General features: G+C 52.6%; 1 protein-coding gene across 20 annotated transcripts in view; it reads left to right on the top strand.

Annotated features, from left to right (window-relative positions):
- The window catches only part of PTPRF (protein tyrosine phosphatase receptor type F), a 362,946-nt gene that overhangs the window by 299,507 nt on the left and 43,030 nt on the right, over positions 1-20,409 (top strand). For 7 of the 20 annotated variants that reach the window (XM_038183345.2, XM_038183347.2, XM_038183344.2 and 4 more), the window contains 6 exons: positions 4,418-4,723; positions 7,481-7,674; positions 13,753-13,779; positions 15,835-15,952; positions 18,224-18,802; positions 19,435-19,532. In XM_038183345.2, coding sequence (XP_038039273.2) covers positions 4,418-4,723; positions 7,481-7,674; positions 13,753-13,779; positions 15,835-15,952; positions 18,224-18,802; positions 19,435-19,532 — 1,322 coding nt within the window. The remainder of the gene's footprint in view (positions 1-4,417; positions 4,724-7,480; positions 7,675-13,752; positions 13,780-15,834; positions 15,953-18,223; positions 18,803-19,434; positions 19,533-20,409) is intronic. The other 13 variants (XM_038183349.2, XM_072041970.1, XM_072041969.1 and 10 more) reach the window with 7 other exon arrangements.

Here is a 20,409-nt window from a genome sequence, read left to right on the forward strand (position 1 = left end):
ACTCTGCCCCATGTGATCACAGAGCTGGAGTTCGCATTGCTCTGGTTGGCAGCTCAAAGAGCTGCGCATAAGCAGATTAGGGCTATCAAAGGGCCTGCGATAAGCTCGTTTTCACTAACGATTTTTGGGCTTGCTATTATGCAAAGAGCATTAAAAAGGGGAAAAAAGACATTTCCGTTTTCACCGTCTGTCTGGGATTTACTAGCCATGTGGGGTGAGCAGTTGGCAAAGGCAGCCAGCCTTCCCTGCAGGGAGGGCGCTGGCATGCACAGCAGCAGCGAGCCTGAGACGGCCATTAGAAAGGGAGCTCGGGCAGGGAAGAGCAGCTCTGCTCACTACTGGAACGACCTTCTCTTTGAGGGAAACTCAGCTTCATTACCATATCAGTCGCAAGGATTCCTGCACCCTGTTAAGTGAGCTAATGGTGCCTCGGTGCTGCGAGATAGACAGGTATGAAAAAGGAGAGTGGTTCAGATCAAGCAGTTATAAATGCTTGAACATTGAGAACAAGTTCAGAGCAGGGGGATTTGTATACCTGTTTCAGAGGTTTTGTATTGATAGGCAAAGGCTGAAGCAACTCCTCTGCCTCTCAATTTCATCAGTGGATGCTCATATCCTTGAACACAGTTAATCAGACAGCCTTGTGTGTAAATGAGTCCTCCAGGCTCACAACAGTCCAACTAAGAGCAGCCTTTGGTTTTTGGACATCTTCCCACGACCTGCTCCATGTGCTGGCTGCTCACAGGAGATCTCAGACTGGTCTGTTTCTAAGGTTGTCACTTCACTGGACAGTGGAGCAGTAGCTTCTGACATCTGTTCAGGAAGAGAGATGGGGACAGGCTGGAAAAGCTTCAGCCCAAAGCCACAGGAATAACTTGGTTTGTCCAGTAAAACACTGATGTACCTCAGAGTTCTTCCGTTTATCCAAAAAGCGACTGGGTCATGGCTTATAGGCCCCTACTTGAGAAGCTTTCTAATGGCACTCTTTATTCTCCAAGAAAAGTGCTTGACAGTTACTCCTGGGCTATTCAGTGAGGCTGACACACCACAGGTTGAGGAGTCCCAGGGCAGGGTGGATTCTTACATCCTGGGGGTCTCAAAGTCTAATAGGTCTTTCGAAAAGCTTTGCTCTAGCTCAGCAGAAGTTGTGTGCACAACAAATGACTTCCAGGTAGAAATTCTTTGGTCTGCACTTAACACCACCTTGTGTTAGATGGTTGGATTGGTCCCCTGTGACCTTAAAACTTATTAATCTGGGAAGACTGTTGCTCCCAGCTACAAATTGGCCTCCTTCCTGTGCTCTTCCATCTGGCTGTGCTGAGAAAGGCTGTTAGATCTCAGAGGATGACATGTTCAGGTGGGGCACGAACCGCAGGAGCAGACAGGCTCCTGCTTTCCAAAGAGCCTGTCTTCAGGCTCTGTTCCTGGCCCTGACAAGCCAGACAGGGGCAAGGCAAGAGGCACATCATTGATAATGAGTCACTAATGGGCTGGAGGGAGGTGTCTGCACTGCTGCTGATGGCTCTTCTCATGGCATCCCTGCTTAGGAGCAGTGGGGATGTTTGTCCAGGAAGACCACAGGGGTGCAGAGCTCTCTCACACCCTCCCACCTGAGAAGAGAGCTGCCTCCTGGGCTGTCTTTCCTGCTAAGCTGCTTGCTTAGCTGCTGGGCACCCTGCAAAAAGTACGAGCACGGCTGCTCCGAGGGGCTGAGGAGCACGGGGGAGTTCTCCAGGAGCCTGCAGCACCTCAGGCAGTCAGCGTGCTGCAGGAGGGGAGCAGCAGCAGCTCCGTGCCCACCAGGCCTCACCATTAACACGCTGTTCTCACTTCAAGTCTGAAGGTGGATTTGAGGCTGCCTGTTCCCCAGCACGAGCAGTAGGTGGGCTGGAGGGGTGCACAGGGCAGGGGGAAGGCTGGATGGAGCAGCTCGGAGAGGGCAGTGCTTGCACCGTGTGCCTGTGGGTGCCACCCAGCCTGCTCTCTGCTGACCCCAGCAGGGCCACCTTCATTCCTTACACATTTTAAGTTGATCCTGCTTATGTTACCAAGTTTTATTTTGCTTTCTTTAAGTGTTTATCTGAGTTTGTGCCTTGTACATCATGTGTGTGACTCTTACCCAGTCAACAGCCAGCGTTTGACCTGCCCGTGCTGCCAGCCAAATTTTTGGAGAAGGAGCTCACTGCTGCATCCTGAAGGGTGCTGTGGAGGCCCAAAGCCAGAGCAAGTCTCTGCTGTGAGAGGCTTCTCTATAGACAATGGCAAAGGAAAGGCTTGCCAAGCTCCCTACATCTCACCTGTCCCCTCTGAGGGATGCCACCAGGCTCTGTCTTATGCTTTCCCTGAATTCACTCTTGCTGTTGCTTTGGTGCTGTATCTTCCTACTCTCTTCCCTGCCACTTCTCTACTTGATTAACCAGAAGTGTGTGAGGATTCGTTTTCTACCCCTACTCCCTTCCAGTACACCAGCTGGCAGGGCAGTTTCCGCTCTGCCTGCCTCAGGAAGACAACTGCCTGCTTCCACACATGGCTTTGGCTTCTCTTTCCTCCAGTGCAGCCCATAGCCACAGCCCAGCTCTGCCCAGGCACCAGCTCTGCCCACTCTCCCTCCATCTTTCCTCTTCCCAGGCTCCGTGGATGGGTCCTGGTCCCTGAGCACAGAAGCGGGCACTGAGGGTTATGAGCAGCCTGCAGCTGCCTCTGCAAGCGAGCTGCCCTTGTTCCCAGCAAGCAGAGGTCACTGGTGGCATTGGAGGTTCGGTTGTCTCCAGCTTTCCCAGATCTTCTTCCACTGCCATCCCATGCCCAGCACATTGAGGCACAATTGTTTGGTGTTTTAATTAGCTAAGCTCCCTGCTGCTGTCTGGGGTGATGCAGGTTGTGTTATCCTGTGAGCAGGCAGGCCAGACTGTCCCTGTGCCCCCGAAAGGTGAGCTCAGGTGCACTGATGGCTTCGAGGACTGCAGCATGGGGAGAAGCAGCAGCTTCTCCTCCTGCATTTCTGGGTTACTGGGTGCAGTGAAAAGGGGAAAGCAGCCCTTCACCCATCATGGCAAAGCAAGATGCCTTATACTCCCTTATTGCTTGGCCAGATGTCTTTGTAGCCTTACAACTGTGCGCTTTTCTGATGGTGGTGCCCTGCCCTCTCTGCTTAGGGCTCTTGCTTTCTATGCAAGCACCCAGGGATGCACCCATCTCCCTTGTCCCTTCCACAACCACATGGGCTCCTTCCCTTTTGGCTTCTGCCCTCATGATAGACACCTGAGCACAGCTCCCCTCCTCTTTGAGTGCCGCCTGTGGCAGCAAGGTGCAGCCTGGACAACACAAACCCCTCTGCATGGGGCTGCGCTGTTCTGTTACTGGAGGCCCTGTGACATCTCCGTAGCATCCTAGGCCAAATGAGGGGGCTGCCAGGGCACTGGGTGGAGCAGAGCATCTCTAGGGCACTTGCCCAGTTTGGTGCCTTTTCCAGCCTTGCAGAGTTGTTGTCCTGCTGCAAGATTGCCACAGCCCTCGGTCATCTCTCCTTTCCTGCTCCCTCTCGTTCCCCAGATTTGTTTCACTTCTTTTTCCCAGCAATGCTGTGTGGACAGGACCGGTCCTCATCCACTGCCCAAATACTCTTCCCCCTCTGTGGTCAGTTAGCACTGCTGGGGCTTAGAAGCTGCCTCAAACTGCAGAACTGCAGGTGGTTTTTCACCTGGGAGGGATCAAGACCTGCCTACCTTCTCCAGCAAGCTGCCGAGGCAGGTAGCCGGTTTGGGAGGCACGAAGCAGCCAGTCGCAGGTACGAGGCACCTATGCAGAGCAGCACACCCGTGCTACCTCCTGGTTGTGCCCGGCGCCTGGCTCCCACCTGGGTGAGCTGCTGCTCGCTGCTGACAGTCGGGATTTCAAACTCTGCCTGGGCGCACCCCAGCCAGCCTCAGCCACCTGCCTTCCCTGCCCTCTGTTGTTTCCTTCACTTGTCTGGGAGCGGGCTTTTGTGCAGTCTGGTGTGTGAGCTTCTCCTTCTGCCATTCCTGCCTTCTGTAGCTTCCTGCCTCTTCTGGCTTCCATCTGCTTCAGATCCTCACTGAGAGCATCTTCCTTCTCCTTACCAGTCTCTCTCTTTCCCTTTACTCCTATTTGCTGTTTGTGAAGTCAGTGTCCAGAACTGCGCTGGGAGAAGCTGTTCCCTGATGCAGAAGAGCATTTCTGTCCCCATGCTGTTCATCAGGCCTTCAAATACAAATTGCCCCAGTGCCATCTTTGGTGACCCCCAAGGAAGGCAGGCAGACATCCAGGAAGCTACTGGCTGCATTTTGTGCATCCGTTCGGTGCTCAGTTGGCTGGGTAAAAGTTCCCTGTGCATTTTGGTTTGTCCTTCCACTCATTTCCCTTCATCTCCCCACTTCCTTCATTTATTTATCCCCAGCCCCCTCCGCCCCACCCCAAGAAGTCGAGTGTGTAAGCACCAGCTCCACCACCATCCGGGTAAGTTGGGTGCCGCCGCCTGCCCAGAGCCGCAATGGGGTCATCACCCAGTACTCCATTGCCTACCAGGCAGTGGAAGGAGATGACAGCACCAAGCATGTGGTGGATGGCATTGGACGGGAGCACTCCAGCTGGGAGATCAAGGACCTGGAGAAATGGACCGAGTACAAGGTGTGGGTAAGGGCTCACACCGATGTGGGGCCAGGACCGGAGAGCATCCCCGTGCACGTGCGCACTGACGAGGATGGTAGGTGTTACCGAACTGCTCCCTCAGCTGCCCCGGGGTGACCAGTGCTGCCCTAAATGAGGTGTTTGCAGAGGGGAGAGGGAGTGGGGATGTGATCCCTGGCAGTGCTGCCTCGAGCAGGGCCGGTAGCTGCCAGGAGCAGTGCTTTGGTCGGCTGCTTCGGGCAGCAGGTGAAGGCGTCACGGTGCTTTGGCTTTCCGGTGCTGTATGGTGGTGAGTTCCCTTTTCCTGAAGGCATCGTGAGCTCTGCCAGCCAAAGGCTTCTCGCATTGTGAGAGCAGGACTTAAAGTTTACTTGTTGACCTGAAATCCAGCAAACTAAGAAGGAGAAATGAAATCCATTTGAAACTTGTAGATATCGCAGGAAAGCTGCTTCCCGCCCTGGCTTCCAGGCAAGCCACAGCTTATATAAATCTGCTCTTCCGCTCAAGAGTCAGAATATCGCATGTACAGAGCACTTTACTGGAAACGACAGCTTTAAAGAGAAATTGCTTTGTATTAGCAGGGCTGTCAGTTATGTCATCATGACTTAAGCCATTTCCTTTGAAAGTGCCAGAGCTCGGGGTGACAGTAGGAACTTCCGTGGCTTCACGCTGACCCCAGAAGCTGCAGATTTAATGGGAGGAGAAAGAGGCGCACCATCCAGGCAAAGAAAGGATGATCTCTGCATTGCCCAGGCAGTAGCAAATTGAAACCAGACGTGTTACGGTTCCCCTAAATGGACTGCCACTGTCCCCCTCGTCTCGGTGGCTCTGGAAGCGGTGTCTGGGAATGCTGGCTGACAGCATGCCTGGGCTGGCAAACACATCTGTGTGTCTCCTGCTGCCTGCATTGTTTGCTTCAGTTCTCCTTCTGCAGACTTGTAGCCCAGGGGAAGCTGCTACCCCAGAAATGTCGCAGCAAGCGCTCTCAGTTTTTGGGCACTGGGGTTGGACGTTCCAGCTCAGCTGTCAGGAGCGATTTCACATCCCTCTGCCACACTGATGCTCAATAGGTAGCCACGCTAAAGGAATGAGAAATGCTAAATACTGTCTGAAAACAAATTGAACTTGCCCTCTTGGGTCTGGGATGCAGCGTACGCCTCCCGTAACAGGGCGACTTCCCCTCCTGCAGTGGGATGGTGTGCCCTGAAACGCCGGGCTGCTCACACGCACAACTTTCCGTGTCCCCACAGCGTCCCTGCACCATGCCCTGCCACGGCCTCTCGCCTTCTCGTGGCAGCAGAGCTTGACACACAGCTTCCCTGTGGTTCTCGGGGAGGATCTTGCTTTTTGCTCAGGCTCCTGGCTGTGTGTGGGGGCAGGTGCCTTGCTAGGACAGGAAAACCCTGCGACTTGTCCAAGGTCACTGCGCTAAGTGAGCTGGATTACAGCGTAGGCTGCTCCAGCCAGGAGGAGGTAACTACTCAAGCACAGCCCCCTCCATTCCCGTATCTTGGGCTAGCCTCACAGTGCTAAAATGCTCCATTCCTCCTTTCTCTATTTTATTTAATTACGTACAATTAAGAAGGACATCTGGGGAAAATAATGAATTGCCCTGCGGCTTAAAAACTGCGCGTACCTGCTGGGTAGCTGTTTCTTCCCCATCTACTTGGACGAAATAGCAGCATTCATTATGTCTGCTTGTCAGCTATCCATCCCTAATTATCTAATACTGATTGTTTCTTGCTGCGTGGAGAATTGGGGCGGAGGGGGTTCCAAACCCCTGGACTTTCCTGGGCGCTGGGAGGTGGAAGGAGACGTGCAGCAGAGGTGTGAGGATGGAGGCCAGGCCCTTCGCCGGGGTGCTGGGCACTCTGCTAGCAGCCCTCCCCTCTGCAGGGAGCGCACAGCTCCGCGCCCAGCCGCTTCGGGAGGCAGCAGCTCTCCAGGAGCAGCCAAGAGGCTAATTTTTTAGCATTGACATTTTTGTCACAGTCGATGCAAGAGCAAAAAGTAATAAGGAGGTAATTTTTCCAAATGGTAAATACGGTATAAATATATTTTTAAACGGGCCTCACCTTGCAAGAAAATTGATATTTTCTGGGCAGTGTAATTTTTCATTTTATTATCAAAAAGCATTCAGCTAGCCGTGCATGAAATACAGTCCCTAGAGCTGTCACAATCCCCACAGGCCCCTTTATCTGTCTGAGTTCAGTGACTGCTGTCTCTGAGCTCTGGGTTATTGTTTTAGGATGGTGCTTTTCCCCCTCATTAACCTCTTGCTGTCGCAGGGGATGAGCATGCACGCGCTCTGGCTGGTGGCAGGTACCAGGGCTGCCCGCAAGGCAGGCTCAGCACCCAGTCGTGCTACTTGGGGCTGCTGGACTGCGTTTAGATGTACGCAAGGGGATCTGAGAGGAGGAGGTGTGCAGTGACAGGCAGGATGCAAAAAGGGCTTCAAAACCCCTGCCTCCGCTTCGGGGCACCCTGAGCTGCAGGTGGTTACCATACTCTTTATATTCTTGTATTGCTCTTTGCTTCTGGCCACTGCTGGGGGGACAAGAAATGAATCTGATCTAGCACAGCTGCACTTACAGGGGTATTGGTGCATATCACAGCCCTGCTCTTTCCCACTGAGAGCAGCAGAAGCGCTGGGACAGGGTCGGGGTTATGGCCACACTGGAAAACCGCAGTACGACCTCCCGGGCAGGTGCAGGGGTCTCGTGCCAGCAGGTTCATCCTTGCAATGAGGCGGAGGGAAGGTAGCAGAGGAGTAAGAGCTGGCTGACAGCAGTTGCGTGGTGCCTGCTAAGTGTCCATCCCGTGTGTGTTCCAGTGCCCAGTGCCCCACCGCGAAAGGTGGAGGTGGAGTCTGTGAATTCGACCGCCATCCGCGTGAGCTGGAAGCTGCCCATCTCCAACAAGCAGCACGGGCAGATCCGGGGCTACCAGGTCACTTACGTGAAGCTGGAGAACAACGAGCCCCGAGGGCAGCCGGTGATCAAGGACGTCATGCTGTCGGAGGCACAGGTACGGCACGGGGACCGCGGGCTGGTGGGCATGGCACCTTCCCTCTGCAGAGGGCTGGGCTGGCTGGGCCCAAGCATTTCTTGGCTGCCCCTTGCAGCTCTGCAGCGTGGGACACAGCCCTGCCTGAGTGGGGCGAGCAGTTTATCCACAGACCGTGGCTTGCAAACTGGTAAAAAGTTTATTCAGGAAAAAGCTGCTGTGGGAAAGATGATGTATCCGGTGATGCTCCTCTCTTCCCCCTTCTCCCACGTGTACCTCTCTCTGCCTGCCTCATCCTGTGCAGACTCCAGCTGGAGCAATTTGTGTTTCGCTGGTCAAGTTATAACCCTTTGGAGAGTTGTAAATAAGCCTCAGCTCTGCTGCTTTCGTGCTGCTGACTGCGTGCAGAGCAAAGCCCCTCTCTGGGCAGAGCCCGTGGGGTGCTGCCTGCCCGTGGGACGCGTGGGGTAGCTGGGCACCCTCAGGTGGGGACAGCTGCCAGGCTGGGCAGCCCTGGCATGGCTCAGCAGAGCTTCCCTGCCCTCCTGCTGGTGCTAGGCAGCCTTCACACCAAACTGAAGAGAAGCCACCTGAGTCCGGGAAAGGCTAGAAAAAAAAGTGGTGAGGTTCAGGCCCACATCGCCTGTAAACAGCTTCACCTTCTGCCATCCTGATACCACGCTCTGCTCGTATTCATGCAGTCTCCTGGGTACCTCACTGGCACTTAGCCAGGGCCCCATTCCCACCCAGAGCTACAGGCATGGTTATGGGCTCTGTTCAGACCCCAGAAAGGGTACTAGCCTCTTTCCCAGGGACCCAGGAAGTTTTTGGTGCCCTGCGATGATACACAACTCCTCTCTGGAGCAAGGGTCCGTCGTCGTGCACGACCCGTGCTGTTCTCAACAAAGATAATGGTATAAATGAAGTACAGGATCTGCTGCTGTTGGAAGCGACGAGTAATCGATTCAGAGCTGGCTTGCTTGAATGATGCCCAATATAAATACTGGAGAGCTGCAACGATTAATTGATCTATCTCCTGAACGCAGCTGTGAATCATTTATACGTTTGTCAGTGGGGAGTACAGCGCACAGAGGCGGCTTTACTCCCCATTCATATTCTGCAGGATAAAACTCAGTAATAACGTGGAAGGGGAAAACTTTAAAGAGAAAATGCTGTAAGGGTCCTCGCAGTGTTATCTGGGGCACATCTCTGTTTATTTCAGATGTTGCTTTATTTTAATCATTAGAAAAGCTACTTGCTGCCCTGTACTTATTCCAGGAGGATATAATCTTCCATGTTGTTGGAACAAACGGTGCTTTGTTGTTCAGCTGGAGTTTGGAGTTAATGGGTTGGTCTCAAGCGTAGGTGGGTAAAGCTGGCAGTGTTCTTGATGGTGTTTTCACATATTTTATGCTTGCCCAGCCAGTTCTGCTTTCATTCCTTACTCATATGCATTTTGGAGAGAGGAAGGAACCCCACGCTAATGTGCAGAGCCACTAATGTACCAGAGCCAGAAACTTTCCAAGGACTGCTGGCTTTTGCATGGCTTTGAGTGTGTGCAGTTGTCATCAAGGAGGCGAGTTGCTTGAAGTTTCCTGTCCTGTCAAACCACTTAGCAGTCTTTCATATTTGGTGAATTTATGTGGGAAAGTCCTCGATTGCTGCAATATTTATGTGCTGGCATACACTGTGCTGAGTGCATCTGCTGAAATTCCTGAATGGAAGCGAAGGCCATGAGACAGTTGCACAGAAGTGACTGCTGTGAAGGAGTCACGTCACTCGTGGGATAAACTAGTGATGACCCTGCAGGGAAGAGGTTTCACTGGCTTGGCAGAAGAGCTCTTCATTTCCTGAAAGAGCGAGAAGCCAGGCATGACCTGTGCTTGTGGTGAAATGCATCTGCTCCAGAAGCTGAAGAACCCTCTGAGAGCTGCCATCTTTTAGTACAGCAGCACATGTCTTTGCCAACAGCCAGACGTATTTTCAATGGAAGCAAACAAAGACTGACTGGTACACCTGTCCCTGAAGGTCACGGGATGTAAGGGAGTCCTGTTCAGTACTCATAAACATTCATAACATTTAAATTGATGTACAAGGAGATAATTAAACTGATTGAAAATGTGGGGTCAGAGCAGAAATTCTCGGGACACGTAGGCAGAACCCCTCCTCCTGCCCAGACAGGCTGTCTGCTGATCCTGAGGAGGTATGTACACCACATAATCTGCTTCCTGCAGATGGTACGAAGGCACTGGTATTAAAGCTGACTCGTGATTTTTGACGATTGAAGATGAGAAATAGAGAGAGAGTAAACGAAGATGAAAGGAAGAAGAAAAGGGAATGGAGATGTTAGCTATGCAGATAATACAGATTCTCAGTTTTCAAAACTATTGGAGCGGAAAGGATTCAACCATCAGCAGTGAAGTGGGGGCCCTGGTGCTGGAGAGATCACATTTATTTTGCAGCCTCCTGCCTAGGGAGAATAATCAGCTGTCTGGAAGGTCCTGTGATGGAGCTGAGGCTTCTCACTCCTCTCTGCGGCTGTGACTGATGACCTCCATCAGGCTTCTTTGTGCCTTCTAGCCTGAGCTCTCACTCCTACGGACAGACTCGTGGACCAGCAGAAGTGGCTGTTTCCTGGGGAGGAGCACCCAGTGACAGCGACTATCCCACCCACACCACCTCCTGCAGCTCCTGCCGTCGTGGCTCAGCCAGGTCCCATGACAGGCAATGGCAGAAGGTTTGTTTCTGTGCCCTGGGTCTCCTTCACATCTTGTCATTGTAGGAGCAGGTTCCTGGCTGTGATCATCCCGGCACGGAGAGCGCCTCTGGAAGGAGCAGGGCTGAGCCCTGCCACTCATTTGCGCCCTCCAAGACAAGCAGCTAAACCTGGTGTGAATCTAGGTGTTGGCCCATTGTGTCCTGCTCCCAGCCTGCTTATCCTCATCCCAGAGTGGAACATCTTTGGGGCGTGCTTTCTCCCCTACCCTCGACTTTGTGGCACCTGCTGGGAGCTGGCTGGATACAGCTGGAGGTCTGGTTTTGTGGAGAAACTCCTGCCACCTCCTCCTCCCTGTAGAGTCGTAGCAGGGGAGATGTATGCAGCCCACAAGAAGGACTGCAGGTTTCTGGGAAGACTGTGTGGTCTTCGCAGGTGGCACTTCTCCATCCAGCGTGGAGACTGAACGCACGTCCCACCAGAAGAGCAGGAAGAGGTAACGGCAAGCACTTCAAGCTGCTGGAATGAGATCAAAGAAGATGGGAAGCAGAGACTCCTGTTCTCCCTGGGCAGTGCCCACCCCAGGCGTAACACAGAGGAATTTACAGCCTCCCCCTTTTGCTGGGTGCTAGTCAGGGATCCTTATCAGGATCTGCTTGGAACAACTCCTGCTTGTGCGCACCTAGGTGCGGAGGTGAGATACACCCTGCTTCGTGAGCAGAGCAAAACTGAAAGGTACAATCCAAAAGGCATTGCAGTAATGGACAAAGAAGTTGTGGAGCCCACAGACTTCTCCATATCCAACAGGCTCAGTGCCCTGAGCTTGCATCTGGAGTTGTGCTGTTGCACCACGGTCGCTGAAGCAGAGAGAAGGATCTGCAGGAAAACCCAACATCAGCTTCCCTTAGCTGGGGCTGCTCAAGAGGGCTGGAGTCTGTCTTTTGTAAGAGCCATGGTCAGGGAAAACAGCCGTTCCCTGGTGAGACATGACTATACTGTGTGGTGTTGAAGTGTAAAATGAAACGTTAAGGCATTGCAGCTGCCATAAATACAGACTGTTAGCTTTAGCACTTCCCTGAGCCATCCTGCCTCATGCGCACAGCACTGTCGGAATTCTTTTTATGACAGCTCCTGGGCCTTTCAGATCAATTTGTCTTACTGACCAATCTTAAGCATTTAAGAAGCAATTGAGCAAGTTTAGGAAGGAAATGTTTTGATCCGCAGATGATATTTTCATAATGAAACTGAATTTATATCAGGCTATTTATGCAGGCCTGGCTTTTCACTGTTACTCCTCCAGCACAGACCTCGAGGTGTTTCTCTGCTCTCTGATCTGATACAAGATTAAAGGCCACTGAAACACAGGAGCAAACACAGTCTGAACATTAAACGTTGGCCTAATATCCCGGTGGATAATAATCCCCCTGCTGCGGTGTGAGAGCTGCGAGATGAGGTGGCCTTGCTCTTCCTTGCAGTGGGGCATCAGCGTCTGCTGCTGGAGCTGCACGTGGACAGCAGTGGGGCAGCTCGGGGTGCCACCCCCCACATGGCCATCGTCCACCAGGAACAGTGTTGGAGCAGCAGTGTCCTTCTGGGAGAAAGAGCCGCCAGGCCTCACGTCCTTCCTGTAGCAAGATTTTTTTCAGGCTGTAGATAGCAGGGCAGAGCACGTGGCTGTTGGCCGTGGGGTGAGGTGGCCAGTGTAGGTAGGACATGGGCAGTGGCTTGGGTTCAGCTGAGCACACAACACTGGAAATAACACCAAGGTGCTAAAAAGGGGACCTCTGGGGACAACAGTGGTCAGTCAGGGCTTTGACTTTTGACTTTAGAGGAAGTCTTCAGGGACAGCTTGACCTCTTTGCTGAAATTAAATTTGAAGATGGCTTAGCAGGACAATTCTTTTGCAGTCGTATGGTGTGAAATAAGTGAACTGTAAGAAAATGTTAGAGGAGCATTTCTCCCATAGCTGCTTCTTTGTGAATTCAGAAAATGAAGTAGCAAATATTTTGAAGGCATGCCATGTATTTTACTTCTGAGGAGAGTTCTCTACCACTGTGATAAGCTCCAGCCTGTGAAAGCCACCTCAAATAGCCTGAGTACAAAAGACAACTTGTAGCTTTAATACCATTTAGTACTTCCGCAGCATCAGCAGGTTCCCAGGCACTTCAGCAGCATTAGCTGGGCTTCCCAGTGTCCTGAGAAAGTCGGGATCTGAGCGCCATTTCACAGCTGGCGGTTCAGGCTCAGTGCAGGGCTTGCCAAGGCTCATGCTGTGAGTCAGGGGCAATAATACCTATCTTCCACTTTCATCTCCGTGCTTGAACCCATCGACCGGTGCTTCCTCCAGGCAGATTCAGTAACCTGAGATGTAACGCATCACCTTGGCTGAGAGAGCTCTCTGTGATCTCTGCAAACCTCCCTTTGGTGCATCAACCACAAAGAACCATGCTGCTGGCATGCCTCTCAGTTTTGATGCCTTATAACCCCAAATCCCATCAGAAACCTGCATGGTCTCTCTCCAGAGCCATAATTGAGCTGCCATGGCTGAGATCCCACGTGATCTTTTACTGGGAAATGTTTTGTGTAGAAGCCTTACCTGCAGGGCTGCTCTTGCCAGATGAGTGTTTGCCGTTTGCTGCCGTGGTGCCGTGTAATTGGGAGTGAGGAGCTGTTCCCTTGGTACGGGCACCAGTGGTAGCCCTGCTCCAAGCCATGCGGCGCTGTTGGAGAGGAACAGCTAAGTGTGGAGCTCTGGGTAAGATCTCAGCCTCACTGTGTGTTTCCAAAAGATGACCCTTCTCAGTTTTCTGAGGTCCCCAGAGCACTTTCTTGAAGGTCTGTAAAGGTCATATTGGTACGTCCCAGCAGACAGTCCCTGGCGGGTTTTGTGTGTTGAAGTCTGTAGTTTTCAACAAGAGATGGTGGCTGGAGGATCACTGGGACAGAAACTGGGGATCAGCCCACAAAACTGTGAGTGCTGCTGCTTGTGGGCAACCCTGATCCCTAGAGTCTTGTCCTTTCTTTCTCCTGCTGGTGGAAGAGGCAGAAAAGTGCAACCAAAGCCAGAAAGGGAAACGCCTGCAAAGTTAGGAAGTGGTGATCTTGCCATCGATATGGGAAGGAAGCTCCTTGCCCCCATTTGTGTGAATGATCTCAGACCTGCCGCTCAGGCTAGCAGCATGTAGAAAATTGCTCTGTCCCATTCCTTCCCTTGGCACAGCCTGTGCCAAGCGACCCTCTGCGTATAAGTGTTATAATCCCCCCACCCAGTCCTGCTAACCCCTGCTGTCGTCGTCGTCGTCATTGTCATCCCCTTCCTACACGTTGCCCCTTAAAATTCTGTGTCTCCATTTTTCTCTCCTCCTTCCTTTCTCCCCCATCAGTGGAGAGCTGAGGACTCCGTCGACCATGTAAGTACCACTTGTGTGTATTCCAGGTTGGAAAAGAGGGGTTTGGTAAATCGATTTGTGAATTTTGTAGACACAGTGCTGTCAAAACATCCCTTTCACTCCCTTAATGAGGCTGGAGAGTTACATTGTGAAACCTTCCACAAGCAGCAAATCCAGAGAAAATTGGCATTTAGATTGCTACTAAATGCAGAAAAGCAATTGACATTTCCCATAATCTGTATTTCCAGCTTGTTGCAGTGCAGTTTTAGGCAGGCTCAAGTGATCGACTCAGGAGGTGCATCCGACTTTCTGCAGCAGTTGGCCCACCGAGTCACACAGTAAAATTAGATATATAATCTTTAAAGCACATTGATTGTAGTCATGAAAAATAACCTACACTCTCAACCATGACCTTTGGCTGAAACACAGATCGTAATAAGAAAACAATCACATTTAAACAGTTAAATCCGATTTTTCCCACATAATTTTGAAATATAAAATTGGAGGAACAAACTCGAAAATGACCTTTTTAGAGTCAGCAATTCAATTACGTGCCCTGCTGTGAGCTTCCCCGGCACGAAGCATTTCTCCTCCTGCTTTCCAGGGGAGAGTCGCACTTGGAGTGGCTTTGTCATGCCAGCACTGTGTTTACACGAGGCGATCAGACCTTCTTCCCTCCATCCCTCGTCTCTCTTCCCCTCCTCCCAGCTCGCTTGCTTTGCTCCCGGTGGCATGCTTTTGCGTGTGAATTCCTCTTTGCATGGATTTGGGAGGAGTGAATTCTCTTGGGATGTTCAGAGTCTGCAGGTTTTGTGTGAGTGCTTCCCCGCGGGCCCGTTGGCACCGATCGGGCTGGGTGTCCACTCACCCGCACACACGATGCTGCAGGGGCGGAGGTGGGACGGGACTCTGGTTCACACGGTGATTTTGGCGGGGTTCTTGTTGGTGCTTGTTGATTTATTTTTTTTCCTCTGGGCTGGCTGGTTCCGCAATGGTAACAGGGTGATTTTGATGAGTAAGCCTGGGCAGGGAAACCTGAACCAGCAGCACCGACTGGAAATCAACAGCTTTAACGGCGTGGGTGTCTGTGCGAGTGAGTGCTGGGAGACTGGCTGTGCTCTGGGAGCCACCGCAGGGCCCTTGTCCTTAGATTAATGGTCCCAGTCCCTTTCACAGCACCCCCAGCTGAAGGCCCTTCAGGGGGAGCTGTGGAGAGCTGCTGTGCTCGCAGCTTTTTGGGCCTGGCCAGCCGAGCTTGGCACGAGCCACGCTGCCGCTGGAGGCCAGGAGGGAGGAGCGGGGCTCCGCGCTTTGATCTCGCATTGAGGTGCGGAGCCGTGCCCTCCTCCTGCCCAGAGGAAGCCAGAGCATGTGAGGATGCCAGTGCCCTGCCTCCTCCTCTCAGACCTCCCACGGCGCAGGGTTTTCCCTTGGGTCTTGCCAGTGCCTCGTGCTGACCCCATCTGTCCCTGCCGTGCCCGGCGGGGAGGGCGAACGTGGTGCAGCGGCACTGCAGGTGCTCCTTCCCCGAGCTCACTGCTGCCTGCCTTGCCCTTCTGCTCTCCCTGCGGCTCTGCTGCAAGACACAACCTCAAAAATCCCCAAACGAGCCCCCACGAGGTTTCCACAGCTGGCTGAACTGGCTTCTGCTCTGGTTCACAGCTCCACGGTCCTCTTACTCTGTTGGGTGGCTGTGTCCCCGGGCCGGCCTGCCTTTATGGGGGGCTGTCTCTAGGGCAAGTCTCCCTCCTGACAGGGGCTGTGGGGATGGGGCATGGGGGTTAGGCCGTTCCCTTTTCCTGTGCACACGTTGCTCATGGGTCCCCAGGAGGGCCGAGTTAGAGACAGGGTGAGGTGAGGCAGGTGAGTGGTGGAGCGGTGGCAGTTACCAGTGGTTGGCTCCATGGGGGTGCCAGCGGGGCGAGACGTGTGTGCTTGGGTGTCGTGCATGAGTGTGTGCCAGTGAGCATGCCCGTGTGTGGCTGTTGTGGACACTGACCCTCCTTTCGCTCACTCTGGTAATGGGGATTTGCTCTTCTCATTTGCCTCTTCGCCGCCTCGTGGACGCGCTCCCAGGAGACGGTCATTGGAGGCCTGCTGCCAGAAACCACCTACTCCGTCACCGTCGCTGCCTACACCACCAAAGGAGACGGCGCCCGCAGCAAGCCCAAAGTCATCACCACCACAGGGGCAGGTGAGTGTGGGGAGCAGGGGCCGCAGCCTTGCAGGGGTGGTGGTCAGACCTCCCGGGAGGTGCCCAGGGAGTACGGCCACGGCACCTGTGCAGGAGGAAGCGAGAGGGCTGGAGGTGCTGCCAAGGTGCATGCTTCTGGGGTCTCCAGCCCTTCCTTACAGGCTTTGCTGATGGATCACCCGAGCAAAGTGCAGCAAACAGATGGACACTGCCAGGGCCCGCAAGAGAGCAGTGGAGCTCGTGGGTCATCTGCGTAGTCCAGAGACCTGGGAAGAGGAAATCTAAAAGTCCAGGCCTTCCCTCAGCTTTGGAGTCACAGCCTGTCCTCATTTTGTCCCTGCTGCGGCAGGAGTTAGGCGAGTGCCATTTCTTGCTTCCTGTGGTGACTGCAGCGCTGCCTGGGATGGCTGCTGGCACAGAGGGCTTCTCAGAGGCGCTTCTCAGCTCCCCCCCAGCCATTGCTACCTCTGCCTTCCCTGCCGTATATAGCTCAGCCAACTTGCTCCTAGAGCCATGGTAAAATCTGGAACGCAACAAATCCTGCTGTAGGAGTGCTGCGGACACAACCTGTAGGTCTGGTGATCCCAGCCAGTTCAGTTCTGCTGTCTGAGTAGAAACGTGTACCCTGTGCCTAATGCAACACAGGAGCCTCGGCCAGGAGCAGGGGCACCCAGGAGTTCATCAGGTGCTTTCCTCTGGATGCTGTCAAGCTTGCCTTTGGCGGTGGCACCAGCTAGTTCTCATTGTCTTGTCCTCGATTTCCCACTCACTAGACCTGTCCTACAAATGATAATCCTGCTGTTTGTCACACCGGCCACAGGAACGGTACTCACTGCTTGTTATTGTGGGAATGCAGCTTGTGCAAACTGAGAGCGTTTGTTCCTGGTGCCTTTAAACAAGGAACAGCTTGCCATCTCCTCCGTGCTGCATACAGGGAGCTCCAGAGGTAGTTTCCACTGTCACAGTCTCAAATGCTGACTCCCTTGTGCCTCACCATGATGTATGCTCTGTTCATCAAATTGCTACAGCTGTCCTATGAACAGGAAAAGCTTCCTAAACATCCCAGTGTTGCACTGTAAACCACGGTGAGTCTTCCAATGTTATGATGTACATTTAAAGTTAATATTTTGAATCAACTTTGAAAATAACGTGTCCCATAGCACTAGCTGCTGTTAGACATTGTATTATGAGTGCAAGGAGGATGGCACTGGCAGTGGAAATTTAATTGTGTGTCTTAAATACCTACAAAACCACCCCCAGAGCTGCCTTTGTACTGGCTCATCTGCAGGCTTGACCTCAAAGGGGAGTGTTGGTATCGCCCTCTGATGGCAAAATTGAGGCATAATTCCATCAAATACGTGTTTCTCTTGTGCTCATCTCTGGGCTTAAATGTTCCAAAACTGTGCAAGGGTATTTAGCCAGGTTTGGCTACAATCCCATTTTCATTTTCATATCCGTGGCCCCATCCCTTTGATTCTGAGTATCTTCCCTATCAGTTGATTTGTTTACAAATCTGAGCTGATGTGGAGTGAAGACGCATCCTTTTTTTAACTGAAGGAGATCAAGGTATTAAACCATCAATTTAAAGCCATCAGTTCCTAACCCATGACGGCAACACCCCTTGACTTGCTCAGCATAACCAAAAATCCCATGGAACGCTTGTGCTCACCTCTCACATCGGCACTGACATCTCGAATCTGTTCATCAGCTAAACCAAAATGTGTTCTGATGGCAAACAGCCCGCCCAGCTCCGCTTGCTGCCTCTGCAGATGGTAAAACTGCAAGGTTTCAGGATGAAATTAGTCTTCCTCCAGACAGACCAGGGCGCTGGACGTGGGCTTCTGTGTGTCTGTTGTCGAACTGCTCTGGGGCCAGCGTGGCCTGGTGCTGTGCACTAGCTGGAGTGTCTGAAGACCACTGAGTAGGAGCACGGGATTCAAATCTTCTCTGAGATAAATGTGATGCTTTGAGGTACCTTAAACCTTTCCTGTAAAAGGGGATGGTTTTGGGGGCTGGACATGGCTGGATTTATTGCCTGTTTAGATGGCAGCGCATGGGAAAATGGCAGCCAAGAGCTGGCTGGCTCCAGCTTCCCTCGGCACCGGATTAGGGTCAGTCTGCCTCTATCCATGTGAATTGTCTGTCGTCCTCTTCACCCTGTTGTCTGAACTTTCCCACTTTCCTCAATCCTCACGGACTGAGCAGCACGGAAGCTGTCCTTCCTCCCCCTCCTCCCAGGCTACAGATGGTCATTGTGTGTTTATGTTGCAGTCCCGGGGAAGCCCACCATGATGATTAGCACGACAGCCATGAACACAGCCCTCATCCAGTGGCACCCACCCAAGGAGATGGTAGGGGAGCTGCTGGGTTACCGGCTGCAGTACAGACGTCTTGATGAGGAAAAGATGAACACGATAGACTTCGGGAAGAGGGACCATCACTACACTGTGACCAATCTGCACAAGGGGGCCACGTACCTCTTCAAGCTGTCCGCCAAGAACAGAGCCGGTCCGGGAGAGGAGTTTGAGAAGGAGATCACCACCGCAGAAGACGTGCCGAGTGGCTTCCCGCAGAACCTGCGCGTGGTGGGCCTCACCACTTCCACCACCGAGGTTGCATGGGACCCCCCGGTCTTGGCAGAAAGAAACGGCAAGATTGTCAACTACACAGTGGTATACAGAGACATAAATAGCCAGCAGGACGTCGTTAACATCACCAAGGACACAAGTATCACTCTGACGAATTTGAAGCCCGATACCACTTACGACATCAAAGTGAGGGCCCGCACCAATAAGGGGGTTGGGCCGCTCAGCCCCAGCATCCAGTCCCGGACCATGCCTGTCGAGCAAGGTAAGTGCCCTTCTAACAAGCCCTAACAGCAATCTCTGGCTCCAGGACAGGGACCTTTGCTTTCATTCATGAGGCTGCGCTTCCCTTGGCTCTGCGTAATGAGATCAGGTACCGTGTGGCTCCCTAGCGTAGAAGTAGTTCAGCAAGGGGAGGCTCAGTGAAGGTTTCCTTAAAATTGTCATTTTGGGGGGGAGTTGGTGGTAGCTTAATTGCCTTCATCGCTCCACAGGCACACTTTGCTGTTTTATCTGTACATGAAAGGCTCTTGCTCAAACTGGCGCAGACAGCTGGGTAGGATCATCTGCAGATCCAGTACCTGAGCACCACTGCTTTTTGATCATGGCAAAGGGCCAGCAGAGCGCGAGCAAAGGGGGGAAGAGAAGGCTACAGTTCAGCCGACGGCTCCCTTTCTGTGATGCTGGAAAGTATAGTGAAAAATGGAAACTCCACTGGAGACTGGGACTTGGTAAAAGGCTGCTGCTCTTTTCTCCTCATATCTCACTTCTCTGCTGTAGCTGAACTCTCCGACCTCTGCTGCTAAGTTAGACAAAGAGAGACTTGGAGCTGAGCTGCTGCCTGGCTCCCTCCTGACTTGGCCTTACAGTGCTCAAAGATCTTGTTTTTCATTTCAGTGTTTGCTAAGAACTTCCGCGTCAACGCCGTCATGAAAACGTCTGTGCTGCTGAGCTGGGAAGTGCCTGACTCCTATAAATCTGCAGTGCCTTTTAAGGTAAGGGTGGGATGCAGAGGACAGGGAGCTCCTCCTGTGGCAGCGAGCAGGGCAGTGGAAAGCAGCACCTTGACCTACTGCGTGGTGTTTTCAGGACATCAGGCAAGAGAGCAGCAGAGCAAGGTCACGTTGCTTGCTAGTCTGGCATCTTGCAGAGCCCAGATTAGGTACCTGCTCTTGCTTTTGAGCATCCGCATGTGAGCCATGGCACACAGCAGAGCACACTGCTGCTTACTTTTCCTCCTTTCTTAAGGTGTTAAAAGGTATTATAAATTTGTTGATTTATTTTCTTCTGATGAGTTACGGAATAGCCAGCAAGCACTTGCTGCTCATGTTAGAAAATGAGTGAAAAATGGTGGCTGAAGCACGACAGAAAATGTCAAGGAGGGCAGAGGGCAGTCTGAGAACTGGGCTGTCTCACGAGTCATAATATGTGTTTCTGGCTTCTCACCATCCAGCTAGAAACCTGTCTTGTCCACAGGCACTTCTGTTACATATGCATTCTCCCCTTCATAGTGTCCCTGAAACTTGCAGTGTGCATTTTCTAAGAGGAGTGGAAACTGGTCCAGGAGCCCCAGATTGCCGATGTGTAGCTGGTGAACAGTTGCACTGGTTGTTCACACAGTTCCACTCTGGAGCCCCACAGGTCTGGATGCAGTGTTGTCCACCAGGCTGCAAACACTGATGACCCAGTGTCTTCCTGCTCTTGTTTGTCCCCCAGTTTGGATCACTGATGTGGGTAAAAGACACAGACAGGGTGGAAATTTCTGCAGATCTCAGTACAGCTTCTCTCCCTTAGGAGAAGAGACCAACATGTCGCATTGCTAAGGATAATCTTCCACCCAGTCTCAGCATCTGTCTGCTGCCTCTGCTGAGG

The sequence above is a fragment of the Anas platyrhynchos genome, chromosome 8 (assembly GCF_047663525.1).
Source record: "Anas platyrhynchos isolate ZD024472 breed Pekin duck chromosome 8, IASCAAS_PekinDuck_T2T, whole genome shotgun sequence".
NCBI lineage: Eukaryota > Metazoa > Chordata > Aves > Anseriformes > Anatidae > Anas > Anas platyrhynchos.